This window comes from Xenopus laevis, chromosome 1L (genome assembly GCF_017654675.1).
Source record: "Xenopus laevis strain J_2021 chromosome 1L, Xenopus_laevis_v10.1, whole genome shotgun sequence".
NCBI lineage: Eukaryota > Metazoa > Chordata > Amphibia > Anura > Pipidae > Xenopus > Xenopus laevis.
The window spans coordinates 177,237,113-177,263,201 of NC_054371.1; the positions used below are offsets into that span (position 1 = coordinate 177,237,113).

Below are 26,089 nucleotides of genomic sequence, written 5' to 3' on the forward strand. Positions count from 1 at the left end.
TCTTTTTGTTGAGTGCAAACTACTATTTTACGTGCATTCTCCCAAATTTTACCCCATTGATTCAGGGACAGTTCCCTATCCCATTCAGATTCCCAGTACCGCATATAAGAATGTTTGGGAAAAGGGTCCTCCGGCAGCATATTCATTAATCCGTATAATTGAGAGATGAGACCTTTACAGGGGGATATAATTTCTCTTATTAACACAGACAGCTGCTTGGTTCTATATAAATAAATAATCACATTTCCAAGAAGAAGAAAAAACCTATAATGCTTCTCCTGAAGTGCAGTCTAATATAAGAATAAGCCCCCACTTGCTTTCCAGTGTTTTCCACTTCTCCCATGAAAGCTTTTGATTCTTTGTAGAGTACAGCAAGTCTCTCATTAACCAAGTGCTATCTGCACGCAATACATTAACATTAGAAGAGTTTGCTTTTGCACATTGTACGCTCTCCAGCTTGTTGCTGCTTCTGACAGAAAATCATTAGTGTTGCTGCTAATAGATAAGGCATTGCTCATCGGGGATAAAATATGTCCAACTTGGAAATAAGAGTAAAGAGAGCTACAGAATAAAGGAAACATTACAAAAGGAAAAGTGTGAGGCTCCCCAGTTATACTGAACCATGACTGCAGTCATCTATCAGATATGGAGGATAGGAGTCATTGTTTAGGGTAAGGGCACACAGGCAGATTCGGGGAGATTAGTCGCCCGGCAACAAATCTCCTCTTCTTTGGGGCAAAGTCGCCCGAGTTTTTGCGAGGTGACTTCAGGCGACTTCGGAAAACAAAGCGTTGCGAGTGCTATCCCACTGTCGATTTTTCATTATAGCCAGCAGGAAGGTAGGGGAAGGCGACTAATCTCCTCGAATCTGTTACTGTATGAGTAAGCTGCAGCCACCATCCAAAAAAAGAAACAGAATGGCAAGATATCTGCAAACAAAAGAAAGGGAACTGATCAATGCACATTCCCATTCAAAGGCTGGTACCCCCCTGCATGGTAGCATTTTTTGGGATAAGTGTCGCCTGACCTAGGTATTGGTTTACGACACAGAAACGAAATAATATGGCACTGGATTTAATGTAAAAACTCATATACATGCACCCTTATCATCAGAACATGTGAAATTTAAAAAAAAACAAATACAACCGCATTTCTTCCTAATATAGAGCCCATCCAAGTTGCCAATGCAATACAATTTAAAACATAATGCATATGATGATATTATAACAATGGGAGCAAAGGTTGGAGCACCAGGCTCCATACTGCCCATATACAGAAAAGTGTAAGACGGTTAATGATAATGCTGGTTACATATACACGGATAATGAATTCTGCAGGTTGCAAGATTATGTTAGGAGATTTATATTTTTACAGCAGAAGAAGTAGGTGGTACATACAGTCCTTTAGGTACTTATGTTTACTTCCACACACCAACAATAAATAAGCAGGTCAATTGGCTCCTAATAAAACAGATAGTAAGTTCTACTGGGGCACAGGAATGTGAATAAATATGTGAATTTGCACAGTGAAAAAATGTTAGTTGCCACACTGAACTTTTGGTCATTTTGTGCAATTTACATTTTCAATCATATGAAAAAGTTTGGGAACCCCTCTCAACCTGCATAATAATTTACCGTATATACTCGCGTATAAGCCGAGATTTTCAGCACCCAAAATGTGCTTGAAAATCCTACCTCGGCTTATACGCGGGTCAGCTTACCGGTAGCGATGAAACCCACATGATACCGCTCCCAGCAACAGCGCAAGGAGTGCGTGCGCGCGCTGACGTCATCAGCTCAGCGACGTGATCCGGCGCCGGCTGCAGGAAGCTGTATCCCCGGCGCTCTCCCCTTCTGCCTGCCAGCATCAGCTGCCCCTATTTTTAAAGTAGGAGCCTTTGCCTTGCCCGAGGAGCAAAGCACATAAGGCTACAGCAACAAAAGGTGCTATTTGAACAATGACTTGACGCACATAGGCTTGTGCTGTAGCCTCGCAGCATCAAATTGCCTGGCAGACCTGATCCGAGGAGCGGTACTGAAACAGAGGTATATTTAGTTGCCTTTTTTTTATCTCCTGCACTTTATAAGCAAATTTAGTTTTTTAGTCCAACTTTGTTTTGGGTAAAACCAAACACAGTGAGTCAATTTTTAATGTATGTGTGTTTTGTTTGTCTTTGCTTCCGAGCAAGTATTTTAATTTTCTAACATTAAATTGGAGCAAAATATAATTTATAGCAATATGCAAAGGAGCCCATGGCAAAAGACTGTTCACAAATGCAGCTATACTGTATGTTGGCTTGTGCTATATATTTATATAATATACGCACACATAAAAATGAGTGCAGACATAGAGAATTGATTTTTTTTTGCTCAGGCCTGCCAGAGACTGTTTGATATTTCTGAGACTTTTCTGAGTTGTGTCTAGGCTTATACGCGAGTCAATAAGTTTTTCTGGTTTTCATAGGTAAAATTAGGTACCTCGGCTTATACGCGGGTCGGCTTATACACGAGTATATACGGTACTCCACTTTCAGCAAAAAAAGATAGTGATATGTCTTTCATTCCCAGGAACATCTGAGTACTGGGGTGTTTTGTGAACAAAGGTTTTTAGTGAAGCAGTATTCAGTTGTATGAAATTAAATTAAATGTGGAGAAACTGGCTGTGCAAAACTGTGGGTACCCTTGTAATTTTGCTAATTTGAATGCATGTAACTGCTCAATACTGATTACTGGCAACACCAAATTGGTCGGATTAGCTCGTTAAGCCTTGAACTTCATAAGCAGGTGTGTCCAATCATAAGAAAAGGTATTTAAGGTGGCCAAAAAGATGTGCGTCTGTTTGACTCTCCTCTGAAGAGTGACAGCATGGGATCCTCAAAGCAACTCTCAAAAGATCTGAAAACAAAGATTGTTCAGTATCATGGTTTAGGGGAAGGCTATAAAAAGCTTTCTCAGAGGTTTAAACTGTCAGTTTCACGCACAGTTGCTGTAAAACCCAGGTCTGGCAGGCCAAGAAAAATACAGGAGCAGCATATGCGGAGGATTGTGAGAATGGTTACAGACAACCCAAAGATCACCTCCAAAGACCTGCAAGAACATCTTGCTGCAGATGGTGTATCTTTACATTGTTCTACAATTCAGTGCAATTTGCACAAAGAACATCTGTATGGCAGGGTGATGAGAAAGAAGCCCTTTCTGCACTCATGCCACAAACAGAGTTGCTTATTGTATGCAAAAGCCCATTTAGACAAGCCATAGTCATTTTGGAACAAAGTGCATTGGACTTACCGTATGAGTTATTTGGTCAATAACAAAAAGCGATTTGCATGGCGGAAGAAGAACACTGCATTCCAAGAAAAACACCTGCTACCTACTGTCAAATTTGGTGGAGGTTCCATCATGCTGTGGGGCTGTTTGGCTAGTTCAGGTACTGGGCCCTTGTTAAAGTCGAGGGTCGGATGAATTCAACCCAATATCAACAAATTCTTCAGGATAATGTTGAAGCATCAGTCACAAAGTTGAAGTTACGCAGGGGTTGGATATTCCAACAAGACAAAGACCCTAAATACGCTTCGAAATCTACAAAGACATTTATGCAGAGGGAGAAGTACAATATTTTGGAATGGCCGTCACAGTCCCCCAACTTGAATATCATCAAAAATCCATGGGATGGAATGAAGCAGGCTGTCACTGCTCGGCAGCCATCAAATTTAACTGAACTGGAGAGATTTTGTATTGCTGAATGGTCAAAATTACCACCATCCAGAATCCAGACACTCATCAAAGGCTATAGGAGGCCTCTAGAGGCTGTTACATTTGCAAAAGGAGGCTCAAGTAAGTATTGATGTAATATCTCTGTTGGGGTGCCCAAATGTATGCACCTGTCTAATTTTGTTATGATGCATATTGCATATTTTCTGTTAATCCAATAAACTTTATATCACTGCTGAAATACAACTGTTTCCATAAGGCATGTTATATATTAAAAGGAAGTTGCTACTTTGAAAGCTCAGCCAATGATAAACAAAACTCCAAAGAATTTAGATGGGTTCCCAAACTTTTTCATATGACTGTAAACACAACATTCCGTTAAACTTGTTCGGTGGTAGTTTTGTATTTGGATTCCCCTGTTTTTGACAGCTCTATACTATACAGAGAATGTGTTAAGATGGACACTCCTCTCTTTGATCTGAACCCTTTAGTTAAAAAGATGCAAACCCAATGAACCAAGCTGTGAATTTCATCCCTATGAACTCCATGATATTTATGGAAAGTTTTTAAATACCATAAGCATGTACCCTTGTGATCTCCCAGCCTGTAATATAGTGCCCTGGTCTGGAGTTCTTCAGTCCCAAGCATATAAAGTGGGTCAGAGAGTTCCTGTGACTCTTGTCTCATTTAAATGAATAATTGAGCAGTGTATGGGCAACATAGTGAGCTATCACATATCTGGGTATGAATAGTGAAATTTAGAAGAAACATCTTACCCTTGATTGAGGGCCACATGCCCAAACATATATACTACCAGATCATCTGTAGATCAGTCCTGCATACTCTTGCACCTTACGGAGAGTTCTGAATACATGGACATATGTATGAGACATATTATCAGTTCTTGAATGCAAGCCCAGCATTTGTTCTTTTGTGTTAGCTTGTGTTTTCATAATGCAGTGTAGTCAATCAAAACACATGGATTCATCAGCATTTCATTAATGTGTTTAGCATTGAATCATCAATGCATACAAACTTTATGTAAGATAATCAATAAACCAGAAAGATTTATCAAATTAAGTTGATTGGGAATCAGCCCAGTCACAGTCAGCACAATCAGGCCAGCACAGGCTTGTGGGTTTAGGATACAGAGCTAAAGTAGGTTTGCCATCCGTTGCTAATGCCAAGACCAAACTAGGGCATTTAGATTAACAGAGTGGTTTCTAAGTACAAAAAATCTAGTACATATGATTACCTGTGTTCTCTGCTTTCAAGCCATGCAATAACCAATTATGTGTTGCCTTGTGACCCATCCCTATAATATCTGTCTGCATCAGCAACATACATCTTTCTCCTCCTGCATAATAGTATGTTATTGCCTCCAAAATGTGCATCGCTGAGTCTGTTGTGCCACCAAAACTGCAGAGGCCACACAATATCCATATTTTTCCCCAAAAGGAAATGTTAATCAATCATACAAATTTTTCAGTGGTAAAACATACAAATATTAACTGCCTATATTTGTTCTCATTTAAAAAACAGATAGCCTTTTGGACCCATTCAGTACCAGACATATACCAGACAAAGTAATGGGTTAATAGGATACCTACCAGCTAAAATTATGTGAAATAAACCCATCTTGCTTATAGACTGCAGCACATGGTAAATTGTTTTCTGTAGTGTATGGCTTAGGGTGCTGTGATGCAAGGACATAAAAGGTACTGCCTGTAACCCCTCCTCTCCTTGAATTACTATAATGATGAATATTCCCTGGTATGCTATAATGAAACAAGAAGCATGTAAATATGTTTCACTTACAGAAGAGATTTTCTGTATTTATGTAGGACCATTCCGAACATGCAGCTTCTAAAGACCTACACGAATAATGGCATCCTCCTGAATTTTGCATCAAAGGGATCAGATTTATGGCTGTATCTGTGCTATTAAACCCAACCAGCGGATCAGGTCAGGGGGTGGCATCATCTTCCTTTTTGTATCCCCATTGCTGGGAGATGCTATCCATTTATTGATGTGGTGGTACAGGGACCAGCACTCACAGGGACAAATGGCCGATGCTTCAGAACTTAACCCTACTTGTCACTGTGCTTGACATTTAGGGTTGTGGCACAAGCTGCTACTTGGGAAGATTAGTCGCCCAGCGACAAATTGGCTCTTCTTCGGGCGACTAATCTCCTCGAAATGCCTTCCTGCTGCCTAAAATGTGAATCTCCGGCGGGAAGGCACTCGGATCGATTAGGCTTTCCAAAGTCGCACCCAAAGAGTGCCATCAGTTTACATTCTAGCCGACGGGAAGGCATTTCGGGGAGATTAGTTGCCCGAAGAAGAGGCAATTTGTCTCTGGGCGACTATTATCCCCAAGTAGCAGCGTGTGCCACCACCCTATTTTCAAAAAAGTGACATGACCTCCCATTGAAGCTGTTTAAAAAGCACCAGCAAGCTTCCTATTCAATCCTTTGATAGTCTATTTACCTATAATTACAACCCCCCCCCCAGTGAAAGAATTTAGAATGACAAATCTCGCTAGTCCCTGTTGGCACTTGCATGTGCTACAACATTGCACAGATTCAACCTCACAAATGTGATTCAATAGAAGGCGACTAAACGCTAGGTTTAAAAGACAGAAGTAAAATTTGTCAGCATATTTGATGTATAGCACGATGGAAACTTTTCATAATTCATTACAGTTCTCCAGCTGCAACTAATCTCTATAGGCACAGGGCTTGAAACATTTTCACAAGGACAGAAAGCAATACACATCAAGGAGATCGATATTTGGAAAATAAAGCATGAGAACACTAGTTAAAAGAAATGGAATATAAATATGCCTTTCACGTTCATAATTTGAGGATGTACAAGGAAAATCAATATTTTTTTTTTTCTTTAGATTAAGTTATTTCAAATAAATGTAACAGGACCGGTGAAAATAAGGGTTTAACTGAGAAAAAAAAACCCATTTATAATTCATTACATAAATACAGTATTGTGAATATAAAACCAAAATACTGCTTATTAATTTTCCTGATCTACTTCCGAGGAAGCACAATAAAATTTTGGCTAACCTCCTAAAACCACACATATGTTTAAGATTTGCTGTACAATCACTTAATCTCCTTATTCAGCAGAGGAAGTGATCTTTAGCAAATAGACATGGAACTAGGGACGCTGTCACCAAAGGCACCTCTTATTTTAGAGTACAAAAAGGCATTTTAAAATAGCATATAAAGACAAATCAGCGGGACACTTTACAAAAGGTAAGAACAATTTACAAAAAAAAACTTGCTACACCAAGTCAATGATTTAAAAGACCATGAATCTGTGTGTGAGGTATAAGAATTAAGAGCAACCCTACCCTGATCTATGACGTAGTTGACTGCAATGGAAAACCCAGTTATCCCCACTGGTGAGTAGTTGGTTTGGACTGATCCAAGCAATTTGGCCATCCAGGTGTGTGGGTAAATTGAACAATAGCTAAATATATACCCTGAGAATTATCACATGCTTGGCCACCTTAATGGTCAGTCAAGACCAGGGGTCTCCAAACTTTTTTACCCGTGAGCTATTTGTTAGCCCCTATATGGACTGGCAGCCTACAGGAGGCTTTATTTAGAACTACATTAGGTTTTTATGCAGCCAAAACATCTTCCAAGGCTGAAATTCAAAAATAAGCACCTGCTTTGAGGCCACTGAGAGCAACATCCAAGCGGTTGTGAGCAACATGTTGCTCGCAAGCCACTGGTTGGGAATCAGTGGTCTAGACATACTGAACCTGAATTAACCACTCAACAATGAAGGCATGTATCCCAAAACTATAGCTAAGTATTATTTTTGCATAGTGCTGCACAACTACCAGCTGCAAGGAGGACCTGTTTGCAGTAGCAGATTATAAGAGCATCAGTCAGTTCACCACAACGTCCCCCAGAAGGAATACTCTACTGTTTGCTTTGGATTTGGCATTCTCTAATCTGTGAATTTTGTGATTTTCTATTCACCTTTGATAAATAAGACACTGCATATACTTTTGGACACACTTAGTACCCTGCTACCAAAAAAAGCAAGAAACCACTGGTTTATACACTCAAAGAACAAGTTAATGTTTAGCTTTCTTTAGGACATGCTTTTAAAAACATAAGATTTTATTAGTATTCTAAGGGGCAAATTCACTAACCTCTGGAAATTCGCCAGCGACGGCTCTTCTCACATCGGCACACTTCACCAGGCGAAAATTCGCCAGGACAACGCTAATTCACTAAAATGCGAAGTTGCGTCCAGGGCGCCGAACAATGGCAACGTTTCGCTAACATTAATTCGGCAAGCAAAGCGAAGTTGCGCTAGTGTTGGCTAATTTGCATACGGCAGGAAGTTATATATCAATGGCCGTATATGTTGCAGCAAATACATTACACTACAAAAGCCCAGGGAACTTTAATAAAAGAAAATAGAGTTGTTATAATGCCCTACACATGTGCCCAGTGTATAATTTATGTGCCATTTGTAAGGAAATGTAGGGGGGAAGCCGGGTACCCTAAAAAACCTATCACCCTGAAAAACTGAAGTCGCCAGTGTTTTTTGGGACCTCAGACACCTGGGGGCAAATTTACTAAAGAGCAAATCGGCTAATGCTAGTGCAAATTCGCCAGCGAAGTGAACCCTAGAGCTACTTCGCACCCTTACGCCAGGCAAAGTTGCGCTATGGTGAAGGGACGTAACTACGCTAATTCACTAACTTGCGCATTTTACTGAACGTAGCCTCAGAACATCCGATATACAGGAAAATCCAATAGAATAATCAGGTAATCATCCAACAGGGATTTTATTTTTTTCAGGCTTCCATCAAACAAAAAAAAAAACCTGAAAACAGTTTTGGGTTTATATTTGGATCAATGGAACAAATGGAACCGTGTGCTATTTCCAAAGAATCAACAAAAGGTGGACCATGGCCAATCACTAAAAATGACTACCAAAAGTAATATTTTGGGAAAGTGTAGTTTTTATGACTTGTACTGTCCCCAAATGGTGCTTTGAATCATTTTAAACAGTGCTCTGTATTCCCAGTGTACGTGCAAGCAGGCAAGTATGCCATTATAACAATGGATGAAACAACAGAGGTAACATTAGTGACCAATACTATTCTTTGAGTGCAGCATTTCAGCCTTTTGTCATAGTAAACTTGAACTCTGCTACAAAAGGTGACAAAGTTAATAACTTTAGGCAACTTTTGACTTCTCTCTTCTAGGTGTACTCCCTTTTGGAACCTTATAACACGCTGCACTTCTTCTGGGTTCCCAAACGTAAATCTTTAATTAAACCTTTCATTCTGCCTACTGTAAGCAAACATACATTTTAGCCTTTAATGCATCCAGTAGTTTAAGTAGTTAATCCTTCCTGAAAGCCCATTTATATATATTGAGAAGGTTTTAGGTACTGAGACGGATCAATCACTCACTTGATCTCATAGATTAAACTTCCAGAGTTTGATATAGTGACCAACATTAATTTGACACAAATTAGAACGGAATATGCATTTCTTGACTTGTGACAACATTGCCTCAGCAGACAGGCAGAAGCTTTGCACTTTGGAACCAGTTTTTTTTCAGACTATTAAGGTATTAAGTAGAGCTACTGTCTAATGGCAGTGCAGGCTGCCAACATCATTACTCACTCCCACTTCCAATAAACAACAAGGGAGTGGGGAGTCTAATGGTGCCCAGGCAATCAGTGTCCATGGACAATGATCCTCTGAATAAAGCTGGACTATCTTATTTACATACCTTATAGCCTTACCTCTCTACTGAGGAATGCATCCCCATGTATGCTAGAAACCACTCACAAGGGCTGTACAGCTTTAAAGATGTTGTATTGTATGTGTCAATTATTTCTTTCAGGGCAGAGAGAAAGGCGGATAATATTCTAAAACAGAAGCTTTACAGTAAAGACACTCCACAAGCTGGCAGTAAGGGGGCAGGACTTCACGGGCGATTTCGCAGCGATCCGACGCGCTGCGCAAAATCGCAGGCGTCATGTTGGATGCAATGGAAACAAGGTAAGTAATTCAATTGTCGCATCGTGTCGCATTGTTGATGCGGTGCGACACGACTGTCGGATGCAGACGCTGCACGCTGTTGTGTAATGTATAAAGGCTGGAGTGACTGGATGTCTAACATAATAGCCAGAACACTACTTCCTGCTTTTCTACTCTCTTGCTTTCCACTGATTGGTTCCCAGGCAGTAACCAATTAGTGACTTAAAGGGGTTGTATGGGTCATACCTGTTTGCTTTTGAATCGGAGCAGAATGCTGAGGATCAATTGCAAACTTACTGAACATTTATGTCCCATGAGGCCCCCCTTAAAGTCACTGACTAACTTATTAGAGCTGAAAGCAGGAAGTTGCATTCTGGCTATTATGTTAGACTTCTGGTCACTCCAGCCTTTATATATTAAATTTTTACTAACTATATTAGAAACATTTTTTTTATTTTGCACAGCCTATCTATTTACCCAGTTTTTACAACAGCCCTACACCTTATTAGTAACATGATACAGCTATGGGATCCATTATCAGGAAACCTGTTGTCCAGAAAGTTTCGATATTATGAAAAGGCCATTTCCCATAGACTCAGTTTTAGCAAATTATCCAAAAAATTATTTACTTTTTCTGTAATAATAAAACAGTACCTTGTATATGTTCCATACATAATTAATCCTTATTGGAAGCAAAAGCAGCCTATTGGGTTTATTTAATGTTTACATGATTTTCTAGCAGACTTAAGGTATGAAGATCCAAATTATGGAAAGATCCATTATCCAGAAAACTCCAGGTCTCAATCATTCTGGATAACCAGTCCCATACATGTACAAGCACACAATGTTTAGTGGCCCACTAAAGTCTAATTGGAGCTGCACACAGCACATAAAAATACAATTATAGCTTCTAGTCAGTCATTTTTTCAACCCTGAAACTGAAGGGCTAATTTAGGAATCAAAATAGGAACATATAACTCGTCAATGAATAACTCATCAAAGTTTCAGCCAATAAAATTCAGTATGAAACGAAACCATTTAAAATGCACACACCAGTTTACATAAAGTTTAGCAGCTGCAGCAAATTCCTCATGTGAACTGCTTGCACTTTCTCTTTGCAACTTGAGGCACAGGAGGGCAAACAGATTTGTTTAGGAAACAAATCCATATATTAATCTATATAATTCATAGTGCAATGTGCAATTAAGTGATATAGATAGATATATATATGTGTGTATATATATATATATATATATATATATATACAGGTATATATATATATATATATATATATATCTATAGCTATATCGGACCTGTTTTCCAGAATTCCAGAATGGAGAGGACCTGGGTTTTTTCAGATAACAGGTCTTTCTTTAATTTGGATCCTCATACCTAACAACCTCATAAGTCTAAAAACAATTTCAATATTAATTAAACCCAATAGGATTGTTTTGCCTCAAATAACAATTAATTATATATTCCTTAAGATCAAGTACAAGCTACTGTTTTATTATTTAAAAAGAGTGAACTCTAGCCTTTCAAGTCATATGCACTTCATTACCCTGAAGGCAGTGGTCTACATTCAAAAATGATCAGGCCTTGAGTGCTATCTTGAAGGTTCAAGTTTTGCACTTTATTTAAAACATGTTAACATGCAGCCTTAATGGCATTATGTAATTATCTTGTGAATAAAAAAGCAACCTATTCACACTGGGGAAACAGTCATTTTTTTTCATTTCATGTGGGTATTTTATAGAAGGTTCATCAGCAAATTAGCATAACAAAACCTGTAATTGTGATGTTTTCAACCACGTATCAAGCTAAAAAAGTATCTTTAAAATAATGATTATAATAAATGGCAGTAATTAATTTTATTTTTTCCCCCTTTACAGTCTAGTCAGCTTAATTTTACCTTTTCAGCTAATAATGAGAAAATAATTTTTGTGCTCTGGGGGTTAATGATATGTAACTGCAAGAACTGCTAATTGCATGTTGCAAACCATTCATCAAAATTCCCATCTGTGCGAGTTGATTATGTTTGCTAAATTATTGCTTTGAATTATCTTTTGTAAAGCAACTTTTGTAATTAGCACGGCTCTCGTCTTGCTCTGGGGTTTCTATACAAGGATATTCAAAGTTTGGCCATTTCAGACAGCCTTCATTCAGTATGTCAATTATAAAGATGCAGCATGTACTTTGCGTTTCCATCAGGAAAATGCACGCTTTCCTTTCTTTATGTACTCAATGTAAGAGGGAGCAGCCACTATTAAGTGCAATTACTTCTCTATGTCTTCTCTGGATCTCACTATCCTAGGACATCCATTGGGACCATACGCCAGCCATAAAATAAGAAACCTGACATCTTTGCCTGGGAGGTCATTTCACTCATACTTAACCTACCCAATAACAGACCATAAACTACCAGCCCCCACATCAGTAATGCTTGTAGCTGAAGCTGAACAATGTCTAGAGGCTAAGATGCAAGTTGTTCTTCTCTATGCCATAGTAGTAGTGATACATCTATTCCATACTTATCAGTAAAGCTACTGTTTACTAGAGCCACTTTTCAACTCTGGGAAGTAGATTCAGGGTAGCTGCCAGTTGGTAAGTATTTAATATACAGGACAATAAAAGAGGGCTCCTCCACTCTCAGGGCCTCTCCTTTATTCTGAGCCCACCTGGTAGAATTCTGTAGCTACTCACTGAGGGTGCACTAGAGGCCACATTTTTAGAATAGAGGCCCCTTACATTTTCAAACAAACTGCAATGCTGGCCACATGGTCTACACCGATCTCTCCAGAGGGAGCTGGATGTCTGTGTAGACTGGGATGATATATCACTATGGAGCAGTAATCTGGCAGTTGATGCGCTGGGTGCTGGAACACCTTGTCCCTGAGCTGAGCTATTAATCTAAGAGCAGTATCAGATGGATTGTGCATGCCAGTCTTAATCTGCTTGTTGCTTGCAAATGGAAGTCGCACAGGAGCTGCAGTAACAAACCCGCTTAAGATGGTAGTACCTAAATAATAAAAAAAAAAAACGAACTAAGCATATTTAAAGGAAGCTTTGCTGTAAGTTTGTTGTAAAAGGGCAAACTCCCAGATGTACAGCAGCCCTGTAGAGCCATATACAGCAGCCCTATCCTCCGATTTACCTTGCACTTACCTTCTGAGCCAGGCTAATCTAGGATGTCTCCTCTCATGGGCTCAGGAGAAAGACCAGTGCAAAAAGGTGGTCATTGGTTATGGGAAAACTAGTTGTTTCAACAGTGCAAACACCAATTGTGGCATGAATAATAAAGATAAACTGGACTGGGAGGTAAGTTCAGTTTAAGAGTAATAAAATATAGAGAAACAGAGAAAATTATACTGTATCTGCATTTGTAAGAGAGCTTGGAAATGATGGGGATGGGATAAGTCGTTCAGGGAAAGTGCAACTCTCCTGGTCCTGAAATTCAGGTTCCAGCTAAAAGTAAAAACAGAACAGGCAGGATGGAGCAGGGATATGGCAGGAGTAGGGACAGGAACAGGCAGGAGGAAGTGAAAACACATAAAAAGGCAGGAGCAGGCAAAGAGACATGAAAAGGCAGGTGTGGGCGAGGAAACAGGAACAGGCAGGAGCAGGCAAAGAGACATGAAAAGGCAGGTGTGGGCGAGGAAACAGGAACAGGCAGGAGCAGGCAAAGCGACAGGAACAGGTAGAAGCAGGATGGAACAGGCAATGACACACAAACAAACAGGAGCGGGACAGAGTGAGCAAAGAGACAGGACAGGAATAAAACCCGGCAAGTCCGTACTGGAAAAAGAACAGACAAGAGAGGCAAGCGTAAGAGGAGCAAAAGCTAGGGGCAAGCCAAAGTGCTCAGCCCAGGAAGTGAGGTAGCAGAAGTGGGTGTATAGGACAGAGTCAGCTCTGATTGGCTGACCTTATCTGACCAAAAAAAGCTGGTAAGGTGAGATAAGAAAACCAAGTGAACAGATGAGCTAGAGAATGAATGAGACGCTTGCTGGCTGGTCCCCTGTCTCAGATTTTAATAAGAGCAGTCCACAATCAGGAGGTTCCCAGAATCCCAGCTGAGTCTTACAGAACCAAGAAAACTGCAGTGAATTTTGCAAACTGATACTTTCATCCAAATTTGATACTAAAGATCAAACAAAGATTATTAAAACTAATGTTTCCTTATTCACTGTCTATGTGGATTGAACAGATCTAAAAAAATAATATCTCCTGCTGAGTCCAAGAAGCAATATGTACTTGCTGGCTGATTCAGAGGAGACATGCCTGTGCAGTAGCAGTAGTCAGCAAAGTGGAGGTGGAAAGATTAAGCTTGCCATCAGTTAGATTCAAAAGAGAAGAGAAAGCTGCGTGAATCAGTTTTCAAGCCGAATTAAACATTTTTTATACTCTGTAGTACCTGTACCCGGACATAATGGGAGTAAAGTAAATGTGCCCATCACCAGTCACAGAGAGCTGTAATAGGAATGCATTAAATGGCTTTAGCAACAAACTGTAAAGTACTTACGTGTGTATTTCATTACTATCCCTTGTATCTGCTCAAAATATCTGTTGTCCAGTTGTCCAAGGTACAAGTGAAGCCTTCCTCACTGTAAACACTGAACAAGTAACAAGTAAAATATTGTATTTTTCTTTATCATCCCTGGGCTCTCAACTTGTAGACTCTAAATGTCTGCCTACAATGGCTACTGTGAGCTGTGCTGATTAAAACTTCCCACGGAACCTCAGCTTGATACAAAGCATTATAATTACTGTTATAGTTTTATTGCTCTGTCTGGTTTTACCTATAATTGTAAGGAACAGAAACTCAGAAGTTTAAGGTAAAAGTAGTGTGTAGTCAGTAGTCATCTTACCTCTGCTTGAAAGCTCTTCAGGACAGGAGTTACCATTTCTCTAATTTCCTGTAATTGAACAACAAAATGTTGATTAGAAGTCAGCGCTGTGAAATATGTTGGTGCTATATAAATACGTTAATAATAATAATGTTGATTGGGAGAGACGGCTGTCAGAACGGTCTGTAGCAGGTGCAGGTGAGGATAGGGAAACAGACAGACATAAGGAAAATTTATTAGAGCTAGAGAATAGAAAAAGATCATGACAGGATTGAAAATGGCACTATGGTTACTGGATAACAAATGTTGTCGGACCTGGTGCAGGATAACACCGGTAAAAGGATTAAAAAGAATAGAGAAAAGTAAAGAAGAATTGGATTCAGAGACGATTCTAGAATGCTCTTATGTACTGTAGGTATGGGCAAATAGTGGACTTCCAAATGTTGTTGAGCTACAAATCTCAATGGCCCATAGCAAACAGGGGAGGGACCCCTCCTTGCCCCTCCGTGGCTAGGTGGACCCCTGAAGTGGGGTTATTTTCTCAGTACTGTCACAATTGTTTCCATCACCTCGCCACATCCTTCATACTGTGTGCTACTGTTCAGTATAAAGGTAACTAGCAAATAATTTCAGCTCATTATCATGAATTCCTGGATATTTTTGATAAATAAATGTTTTGAGACCCTTCATTCTACCGTATATCATCCTTACAATTGCCCTTTTGATAATCTTCTAGGTTCTTCTATTCCATATAACCCTATTCCAAAACTACCTTTGCTTCAGTATTTAATCTTGAGAAAGGGATTTAATCATCCATTTACCTCCCTTGCAGGTGCTTGCATTGACTTTCGTTAATTTCATAAGATCACAATCAGGGACAAATTCATCTGGTCTTTTAAAAAGAAGGAATTTTTCTCTGCACTTTTTCAGCACTTTAAAGTTTTAGGCTGTTAGGCTTCTGCAAGGCCCCGGCCACCTATCAACATTTTGTATGTGACTTATTGAATAGTTTTGTAACTGCACACTTGCATGATAGTTTTGTTATGCCACTTCACTGGAATAACATTGGCTGCATATGAAATTAAAAATGCATTTGATATTAAAAACACAGAAATTGCATTCTAAAGCTTTTAAAAAAACTTTTTCTTTTTGGGATTTCTCATTTCCACCATACACATTCCACAAGTTAAATTTTAGTGTGTTACATAATTCTAAGCAACTTATTAATTGATCTTCATGATTTATTCTATATAGTTTTTTTAAAGATTTGCCTTATTCTTCTGACCCTTCAAATGGCCCCATCTAAAAAACAAATGCTCTGTAAGGCTACACATTTATTGTTATTGCTACTTCTACTTACTCAACTTTCTATCCCGTTCCTCTACGATTCATATTCCAGTCTCTTATTCAAATCAATGCATGTTTGCTAGGGTAATTTGGATCCTAGCAACCAGATTGCTAAAACTGCAAACTGGAGAGCTGCTTAATAAAACACTAAATAACTCAAAAATCACAAATAATATAAAGCAATGAAAACCAATTGCAAATTGTCTCAGAATATCACTCTCTACATCATCCTAAAAGTTAACTCAAAGTTGAACAACCCATTTAATGGGATTTACAAAATTTTATAGGAAATGTATTAAGAACTTTTCTTATATGATTCAAACTGTCACAAAACGCTCTTGAAAAAAAAAAGATTTATTTGGTCAGATGAAGCTCAGGAGACATTTTATTTACTGAAGCAATATTCCACATAATCTTATGCTAATTCATCCTGATCCCTCCCATCAAACAAATATGTAGAGAGAAATTAGGATGTGGATGAATCTAAGCTGTCGGCTATTAAATGTACCTGCACTTTATAATAATGGATAGAGATGTCGCGAACTGTTCGCCGGCGAACTTGTTCGCGCGAACATCGGGTGTTCGCGCTCGCCGGAAATTCGCGAACGTCGCGCGACGTTCGCCATTTTGGGTTCGCCATTGTTGGCGCTTTTTTTTGCCCTCTCACCCCAGACCAGCAGGTACATGGCAGCCAATCAGGAAGCTCTCCCCTGGACCACTCCCCTTCCCTATAAAAACCGAAGCCCTGCAGCGTTTTTTCACTCTGCCTGTGTGTGCTGAAGAGATAGTGTAGGGAGAGAGCTGCTGCCTGTTAGTGATTTCAGGGACAGTTGAAAGTTTGCTGGCTAGTAATCGTTTTGATACTGCTCTGTTATTGGAGGGACAGAAGTCTGCAGGGGTTTGAGGGACATTTAAGCTTAGGTAGCTTTGCTGGCTAGTAATCTACCTTCTACTGCAGTGCTCTGTATGTAGCTGCAGTGGGCAGCTGTCCTGCTTCTGATCTCATCTGCTGACTGCTGCAATAACAGTAGTCCTTGTAAGGACTGCTTTTATTTATTTTTTGTTGTTTTACTACTACTACTACTACTACTATAAGAGCCCAGTGCTATTAGTCTAGCAGTGTTGGGGAGTGGGACTGGTGTGCTAATCTGCTGCTCCTAGTAGTTCAGCAGCACCAACTTTAATTTTTTTTTTTTAATATTCATTTTTTTTTTATTTTACTTTTTTTATTTTACTACCGCTGTAGTAGTGTATAAGTTGACCTTTTAGGCATTATTTGCCCTGTAGGCATTATTTGCACACTGTTTTCTTCAACCCGCCATCTAGCTGTGTGACCTTGTTCACATTCTGTCTAAATATCCATAATATTACCGTCTCCAGAAAAAACACCGGAGTGACTTTTTTCAAGCAGCCATAATATATTTTACGTAATCCGTATCCACCGCTGTAGTAGTGTATACGTTGACCTTGTAGGCATTGTTTGCCCAGTTTTTTTGGCCGCAGCCACTGAAGCACAGAGGCCAGAAAAAATATGCCATATAAATGCTGAAAATAGTAATTTTTTGCCATACGTTGACTCAACGTATATGGCAAAAAATGACTATTTTCAGCATTTATATGGCATATTTTTTCTGGCAACTGTGCTTCAGTGGCTGCGACCAAAAAAATGCATATTTTCTGCATTTATATGGCATAATTTTTCTGGCCTCTGTGCTTCAGTGGCTGCAACCAAAAAAATTTATATTTTCAGCATTTATATGGCATAATTTTTCTGGCAACTGTGCTTCAGTGGCTGCGACCAAAAAAATGCATATTTTCTGCATTTATATGGCATAATTTTTCTGGCCTCTGTGCTTCAGTGGCTGCAACCAAAAAAATTTATATTTTCAGCATTTATATGGCATAATTTTTCTGGCAACTGTGCTTCAGTGGCTGCGTCCAAAAAAACTGGGCAAACAATGTCTACAAGGTCAACGTATGGCGAAAAATTACTATTTTCAGCATTTATATGGCATATTTTTTCTGGCAACTGTGCTTCAGTGGCTGCGTCCAAAAAAACTGGGCAAACAATGCCTACAAGGTCAACGTATGGCAGTTGTTTAAAGAGAACAGTAGATTACTAGCCAGCAAAGCTACCTAAGCTAAAATGTCCCTCAAATCCCTGCAGACTTCTGTCCCTCCAATACAGAGCAGTATCAAGCAGATTACTAGCCAGCAAGCTTACTATCATCTGTCCCTGAAATCACTAACAGCTCTCCCCCTACACTATCTCTTCCAAGCACACACAGGCAGATTTTTCAGATACATTTTTGCCCTTGATCCCCCTCTGGCATGCCACTGTCCAGGTCGTTGCACCCTTTAAACAACTTTAAAATCATTTTTCTGGCCAGAAATGTCTTTTCTAGATGTTAAAGTTCGCCTTCCCATTGAAGTCTATGGGGTTCGCGAACCGTTCGCGAACCGCTCGCATTTTTGCGCAAGTTCGCGAATATGTTCGCGAACTTTTTTTCCGACGTTCGCTACATCCCTAATAATGGAGGCACTTCTCCTTCCATTTTGGTTTAGGCAAACTTTACACATTGGGAATATCTGCAGAATTTATAGAGACCTCCAAACCACCAAAGTGATTTTCTTTGAGCATTCTAAAGATCTTTAATATTAATGTTGCCAGTTGCTACAAACTACACCACCAGGTCCTGTTCCAGTCTCCAGTACCTTGTGTGGTTAGATAGGTGTATGGAATTGCATGCCTGTCTGATTGAACCCAAACATATTAGACTCAAGTTTGAAATTTAAGTGGTTAATCACTTAAAAATGTCCAGGAGTCCTTAGAGAGCCAAGGCACTGCCTAAGAGGGATATGAATTACACAGAATGTTAAGCTTTGATGCTTGTGGCAGAGGAAAAAACACTATTTTTTCTCATTTATTTCCTTTCGTTTAAATCAAAAGTGCCACAAGTTTCTCAGCACCCACTTTAAAAATAAGCTGTATTTTTCTAAGAAGCTTGTTTGCAGGGTGTTAAAATCAGTCTTGTTTGTTTTTAACATTGCTACACTATCACTAACACTTTATAGCTGACAGTATAGGAAGAACAGCTTGCAGGGAGTAACAGATTTTGTTAGTATTGCTACACTATCACTAACAATTAAAATACTTTATACCTGACAGTATAGGAAGAACAGCTTGCAGGGAGTAACAGATTTTGTTTGTAATTAAACTGTCATATACATCTATATTCTTTAAAGTTTGTTTCTGTCTGCATCAATATATGCAATGCTGAAGAAGAAATAAAGCTTAACTAAAGAAATAACTAGAAATGTTGTACAGGTATAGGATCCCTTATCCGGAAACCCGATATCCAGACAGCTCCGAATTACAGAATGGCTGTCTCCTATAGACTCCATTTTTTCCAAATAATTGCCCAAGGCAACCACATCCCTTCAGCAGGAAAGATCTGTGTCTCCAAAGATGCCCCAGTAGCTCCCAATCTTGTTTTCAGCTGAATCACTACACATGCTCTGTGCTGCTGTCACTTACTGAGCTTAGGGACCAATTCACAATATACAGTACACATAGAATATAAATGTCACAATATAAGGCTGATTAGTAATTAATGCTGCTAATTACTACATGGCAGCATAGAAACCAGTGCAACTTGCATCAGAATTTAATAATCAGCCTTGAAGCATCAGCTTATATTACAGACCAACCTCATTTTCTGCTTGATAGTTTGCAACAGCTGCTCAGAGCCCACTGAGCATGTGAGTGTTGCAGACACTTTCCAAGATGGTGACCCCCTGTGACAGGATCATTGCTGCTATTGAGAAGCTGAAACTTTAGGCTGGTGCACTAAGTTCAGTATGTAAAACATTACATTTTAGCCATATTAATTTTTAGGGGTTACTTCTCCTTTAAAGGGTGCAGGGAACTTAGGGCTCCAAGGTTAAGAATTTAAAAAGGGGACACAATGTGTAAGGGAAAATGTGTCTCTGTGTGTGAGAATCAGCCCTACAAAGTTGTTACTGAAGCTGATTTGTCCGACTATTGGACAATATCATTGTAGAAACATTTTACACCTGTACATAGAGTATCCCACTCTATATCAAGACTGAAGCAGGACAGAACAATTTTAAAGGAAGGGGTGAATTATACAATACAGAATAAAAATACAAGTGAGGAAATAGGGGGTGGAAACGGGAGAAAGTGAAAGAGCAACAAGAAGGGCATGAATACTACAAAGGGGCACATAAAAAGGGTATTTAGACAATGGTAACAGAACTAAACTCTTGGAGAGAGAATGAGGGGACACCAAGACCCGTTATCCGTGTTCAGTTCTCCATTCTACCAACTCTTTCTGTCTGGAAGATCATAACAGCTGTACAAATCCACACAGGTAAGCAACAGCATTCTTATGTTGCCTGTAACGAAGTGCAATGCTGATCTCTAGCCTATGGCTCTCCAGTCACCGTCTCAGCAGGGATTCTGGAAGTCATTGTTCATTAAGAGCTGAATACCACTGTTGTACATTATAGTACTGAAACTATCTAATGATGCCCACAAAGGAGATACTGATAAAATTGCAGCTATGAAATAAGCAGGCACATGTATACACTTTATCAGACAATTATTCTATGATGTAATGGCAGAGGTGCATCAGACATAATAAATCCTCGTACATATAAAACAATTTTCATAATCACACCCAGTCATTTTGAGGCTATGCTGCTCATTTAGGGATGCAGTTATAGAAGAGTGAATATGCTATAGTACCTCTGGGACATTTTTCTTAAACTCACGGCTGAGTTCAATAAGCTGCTTGTGGGAATGTTCGCTCTCTTCCTGCCGTGCAGCCAGCTCCGACGCCAGGGAGTTCAGCTCTTTCTGCAGAAAGAAAAGCAGAGGGGTTGGAGTTTTAAATAATATACATAACCCATTTTATGCCCAAGTCTACAAAACTGTCAATTCTGAGAGACAGCCGGAAAAAAAAATTGACTGCAAGGATGAATTATTTAGGAAAGAAAACTATGTATTCAATGCTAAATCATGACGGCTTTTAAATAATAAGACGCTGCTCTAATCAATATCTCTCAGTAAAGTTTCTTTCAAAGGGGTTTTGAGAGCGGAGGTTACCGAGAACTTTTTTGTAGCGCTGCAAGATACAATATACTGTTCTCAGGAACCTAATGCATGGAACACTCTGATGCCAGCGAACATATATCAACAGGAGGGAATGAATCCAGACCGGACTTACTTCTGCTTAAGTGTTCATAAATACGCTTTATAAAGATATATATGACTTTTTAATTTTAGTGCAATATTGGAAAGTGGAACTTCCCCCATACTGTTAGCTGACCCCTTCCACACGGAGGATTAAATCAAATACAGTTCATACTACGTGCACAATATTGAAGAACTGACCCCGCTTTGGAGTACTGAATCATGTTTCTTTTTTTCACCCTTGTCTAAAAATATGAGGAGCTTAAAGACATATGTATGTATCTCAGAAAAATCTAAAATAAAAGAGCCACCCAGAAAACTCATCCAGAAATATTTCATATATGCAAATATAATGCACAAAAGCCCCAAATATCTGGTAAAAAAACCTTAAGCGCCGTTTATGAAGTGGGGCTGCTAAACTGGACACCAATTGACTCTTCCTGTTTCCTATTATGAATTTCCTACATTTGCACCTATTAACATGGGGGAACCACCACCTCTGAACCGGGTGGTAGTTCCAGGGCTCCCACAATGGCCTGCGGCACAAAAGTATAGATTGCAAATCCTTACTCATAAGCCAAATGCTGGATGATGCCACCTGGACATTTTACATTTTTAGCACAATTGTGCCTTATTAGTGTCAGTTTTGATGCATCAGCCACAACTGCGTCTTCTTTACTTGCTCTGGCATTGGTACAACACTGGAATTATAGGGATGGGGCGGGGAGGGGGGAACTGTGGGTAAAAAAAATTACATTTCTCCTAGAAATTGCACTTTGCACACTGCAGTGATTCAAGAATAGTACCATTATAATGCTTCTTAGTGATGTCATCACATAACCGATTTCACTAATGAAGTGAAATCACAATGAAGTTGGTATAGCATTAGAAAAAATGTCCCCTTTTCTATAAAAAATATGGATGGTTAATGAAGTTACTATTACTAGATACAGAAAGAGCAACCAAGCAGAGAGAGGCAAATATACAACACCTACACACATGACTGGCGGCATACCCCGACGACCCCCACGAGGGTAAGCTATTACACCTGTGGTAACCCTTGGGTTGCAGGTGGAAGTTTCAGTCCAAGCGGGTAAGTATGAGGATTGCGGGTCAGGGTAAGTATTTATAATCACTTGGGTGTGTCTAATTTTTGGCACCCCCAAGTAAATATGTCTTTCCTTCTTTAAATATTAAATAAACCAAATAGGATTGATTTGCCTCTAGGATTAATTATATCTAAGCTGGGATCAAGATTCTGTTTTATTAATACAGAGAAAAAGGAAATAATGTTTTAAAAATCATAATTATTTGATTAAAATTAAGTCTATGGGAGATGAGCAAATGAGTAATTCTGAGCACAGAAGAGGTACACGCTCCTTTTAAAAGTATTGTATGGATTTAGTATAATGTCCACGTTAAGGTGTTTTTCTTACGCCTTTATCAAGACATATTGGCCATACTTACTAACCCCACCCATCTGACACAAGTTTTAACCCTTCCAGGCCACTCCTTTAAAGGCGAGGTAAATCCAAAATCAACACCCAAAGAACAAAACAATTAGGTCACACGGAGCATTTAGCTGTTCAGCTTTCAATACAACATTGCCCAGTGAGGGCATAGTCCTAAAAAAGCCATGCCTTGGTTTTCTAGCAATTGAACAGATTGTAGCTGATGTCTTTCACAAGTGCTTGACTGTGCTGTCAGAAGTCAGAAGCCAGAGAAAAGACAAACACACACCAACATCTGATTTCACGGTGTTAAAAAAAATCAGATTATAATTGCTTCTGAATTACTGATAGTCTAAACAATTATAGCCTCTGCCATCGCTATTAAGCCCAGACCAATTATAGAGAATGCAAGAGAACAATTAAAGGGCAATATTATTTCTTTCATAAGACTTAAGGGTTTCTCCATTACAGTGTGCCTTGAGGTTAATAACAGAGTAATTATCTATGATGGGTGTCTGTAGCAGCATGAATTCATGCCACATGCAGCACATGAGGGATTTTGTCTGGACCCCAACCTGTCCAAGTGCTCCACAGACTTTGTTGTGAAGAATTATCTACTTTTTCATCTGACTTGATAATATGTAGTATTTGGCAGCCCATTACATGGAAAAACTTATTATATTATTTCAGGCCTGCCCTTACTTGGCCCTCTCACATTGCACAGGAGCACCACCAAATCGAATTGGATAACTAACTGATACTTGCAGTGACAAAAATGTGAGTAAGGACAATTAAATGTGCATCACAGTTTTGTCAAGTTGTGGAGGTGTCTACAAGCAGGGTCGGACTGGGGGGTGCCGATCGGGCCACACGCATGAATGCGCACACAGCGCGCATGTGCGCACAGCGGGCGCATGCGCAGAGGGTGCTGCACGGCGCTGATAGAAAACTTTTTTTTTTAGAATTCCTATATCAGAAGAGGGGCCCATGAGGGTCGGAGCCCATCGGGTTTTTTCCCGGTTTCCCACCGGGCCAGTCCGACACTGTCTACAAGAATCACTGTGGCACTTTGTCAGCCTCTATCAAACTGTCTGGCTGTTTTAAAGGAGAAGGGAAGTCTGTTTGCACTTGGGGGTGCCAAATGTTAGGCACCCCCAAGTGATTGTATTGACTTACCTGAAACCCCAGGCCGGTGCTCCTATCAGCAGAAAACTGCACCGGCCCTGGATAATATATTCCATACTTATTATCAATGCTTATTGAAACACACTACTGAGTGACTAATGTTCTGTAGCATGTGCAAAACTACCCTAAACCTGCTACATACAGACACCAGCTTTGGTCCAGAATTTAAAATATAAGTTTCTTCTGTATGTGTGTGTGTAAATATATATATATATATATATATATATTTTTTTTTTTTTTTTCTGCCTGCTCCTATAGCGGTCTTGGCTCGCAGTAAGTGCTTCTACAACATATGCAGCCAGAGTAATTCTACTTCTAAAGCTCATTAAAGGAATAGTAACAATAATTTCCACCATTGCTACACAGTAGCTTGTTTATATGAACTATAGTAGTGTTTCTGAAGCAAACAGATCAGTTTTACCAGTACAGGGCAACACTACATGATATTTTCATTACTTTAAAACACTTTCATTTTTTGGTGCTTGTTTTGGTGTTCCTTTAAATTTATTTTGTAACAGTGCTTCTTTTATTTTGTAACACAGAAACAGCTAGGAGCGTGGTCATTCCTCCTATGTAGAAAATGCATTTCTATATCAGCCAGTTAGCCAGTCCCTGTGGAGGACTGAAATGTTGTGCAAAATAAACCTTTGGAAGATTGATTTAGTAAGTTCTGTGAGTGCCGTTCTTCTGCATTGCTTATATATATAATATTATTAATTTAATGGTCTTGCATTTGTTACATATATATTATAAACTAGTACGGGTCAAGTTTCCCTTGACCTGCAACCGACACTAACACATCCCCTCCCAACTCTATTATAGACCTGCCCCTTTCATGACATCACTGAGTGGCGGGTGCGGGTCTATAAATAGAGGGGACGAGGCGGGCCGGGCCAGTTTCGGGTTGGGAGGGGGCGGGTTAGGGACAGGTGCGGGTCAAGGGAAACTCGACTCTCACATCACAGAGTGTATAATTTCGGGGAACAGAAGCCGGCAGTGTGCAGTTGCGAACCTGCCTTCAACCTGAAAATTTTTTGTGGTAGCCCCCACAATATTAATATAATCTATATATTTGTCTCTGTAAATACACCTTTCATTGGTTTGCTCAGGCTTGAATTTGCAAGTACTTTCTCAGTCCCAGACATGGTTCATTATTATTACCTGGCATTAATTAGCAAACCATGACCTGCGTACACCAATCTGCTGTTAAATGTAACCTAATTGGCATATTAGCAATTAGTGGTGAAGATCAAAGCATATCACACGCAAACATTTTGTATCGCTGCAAGCATCGTGACGCCTGATGTAAGGAGGCTCAAACAATCACCGATATTGCAGATATAATTGGCCGCATTAGCCTGCTAATGTAAACGACCCCAGGGAAGGAAGGGGGTGTCTGTAGTCTCAGAGCCATGCCACACATTCGGTGTGAGACGCATACAGAACTAGTAGTGAATCCTTACAAAGTGATTATTTATCTATACGCAATAGACACACACACAGACTAATAGCAAACAAAGAATGAATACAAAATAGAAGATGTGGGAAATAAGGACTGCAGCTGATAAGGAGGATGCTTGGGGCAGTTGATGGGCAACAAAACTGGGACGTTTCCTTGTCCTAACTCTAAATCCCCTCTAGCTCCAATTTTGAAGTAGCATTACACATGGTGCAAGACTTTGGGGCAGATTCACTAACTTCGAGTGAAGGATTTGAATGAAAAAAATTCGAATTTCGAAGTATTTTTTGGGTACTTCGACCATCGAATTGGTTAAATTCGTTTGAATTCGAACGAAATCGAACGAATCGAAGTAAAAATCGTTCGACTATTCGAACATTCGATAGTCGAAGTACTTTCACTTTAAAAAAAACTTCGACCCCCTACTTCGGCAGATAAAACCTACCGAAGTCAATGTTAGCCTATGGGGAAGGTCCCCATAGGTTTGCTAACCTTTTTTTGATCGAAGGATTTTCCTTCGATCGTTGGATTAAAATCGTTCGAATCCTTCAATCGATCGATCGCAGGATTAGCGCTAAATCCTTCGACTTCGATATTCGAAGTCGAAGGATTTCAATTCGAGGGTCGAATTTCGAAGTATTTTTAACTTCGAAATTCGACCCTTAATGAATCTGCCCCTAAATGTATATGGCTAGAAATTGCTTATTGCACAACCAAAAAGCATACCTCCCAACTGTCCCATTTTTAGAGGGACAGTCCCTCTTTTTGACAGTTCAACCTGCAGTCCCTCATTTGTACTGAACAGCCAGAAAAAGAAACAAAGTTTCTAACT

At 39.6% G+C, this 26,089-nt stretch overlaps 1 protein-coding gene across 1 annotated transcript in view; it reads right to left on the bottom strand.

Annotated features, from left to right (window-relative positions):
- Positions 1-26,089, bottom strand: part of cux2.L (cut like homeobox 2 L homeolog) — a 212,218-nt gene that overhangs the window by 85,809 nt on the left and 100,320 nt on the right. Inside the window, exons 2-3 of the mRNA XM_018263487.2 lie at positions 20,716-20,826; positions 14,619-14,666 (exon numbers count right to left, since the gene is read on the bottom strand). Coding sequence (XP_018118976.1) covers positions 14,619-14,666; positions 20,716-20,826 — 159 coding nt within the window. The remainder of the gene's footprint in view (positions 1-14,618; positions 14,667-20,715; positions 20,827-26,089) is intronic.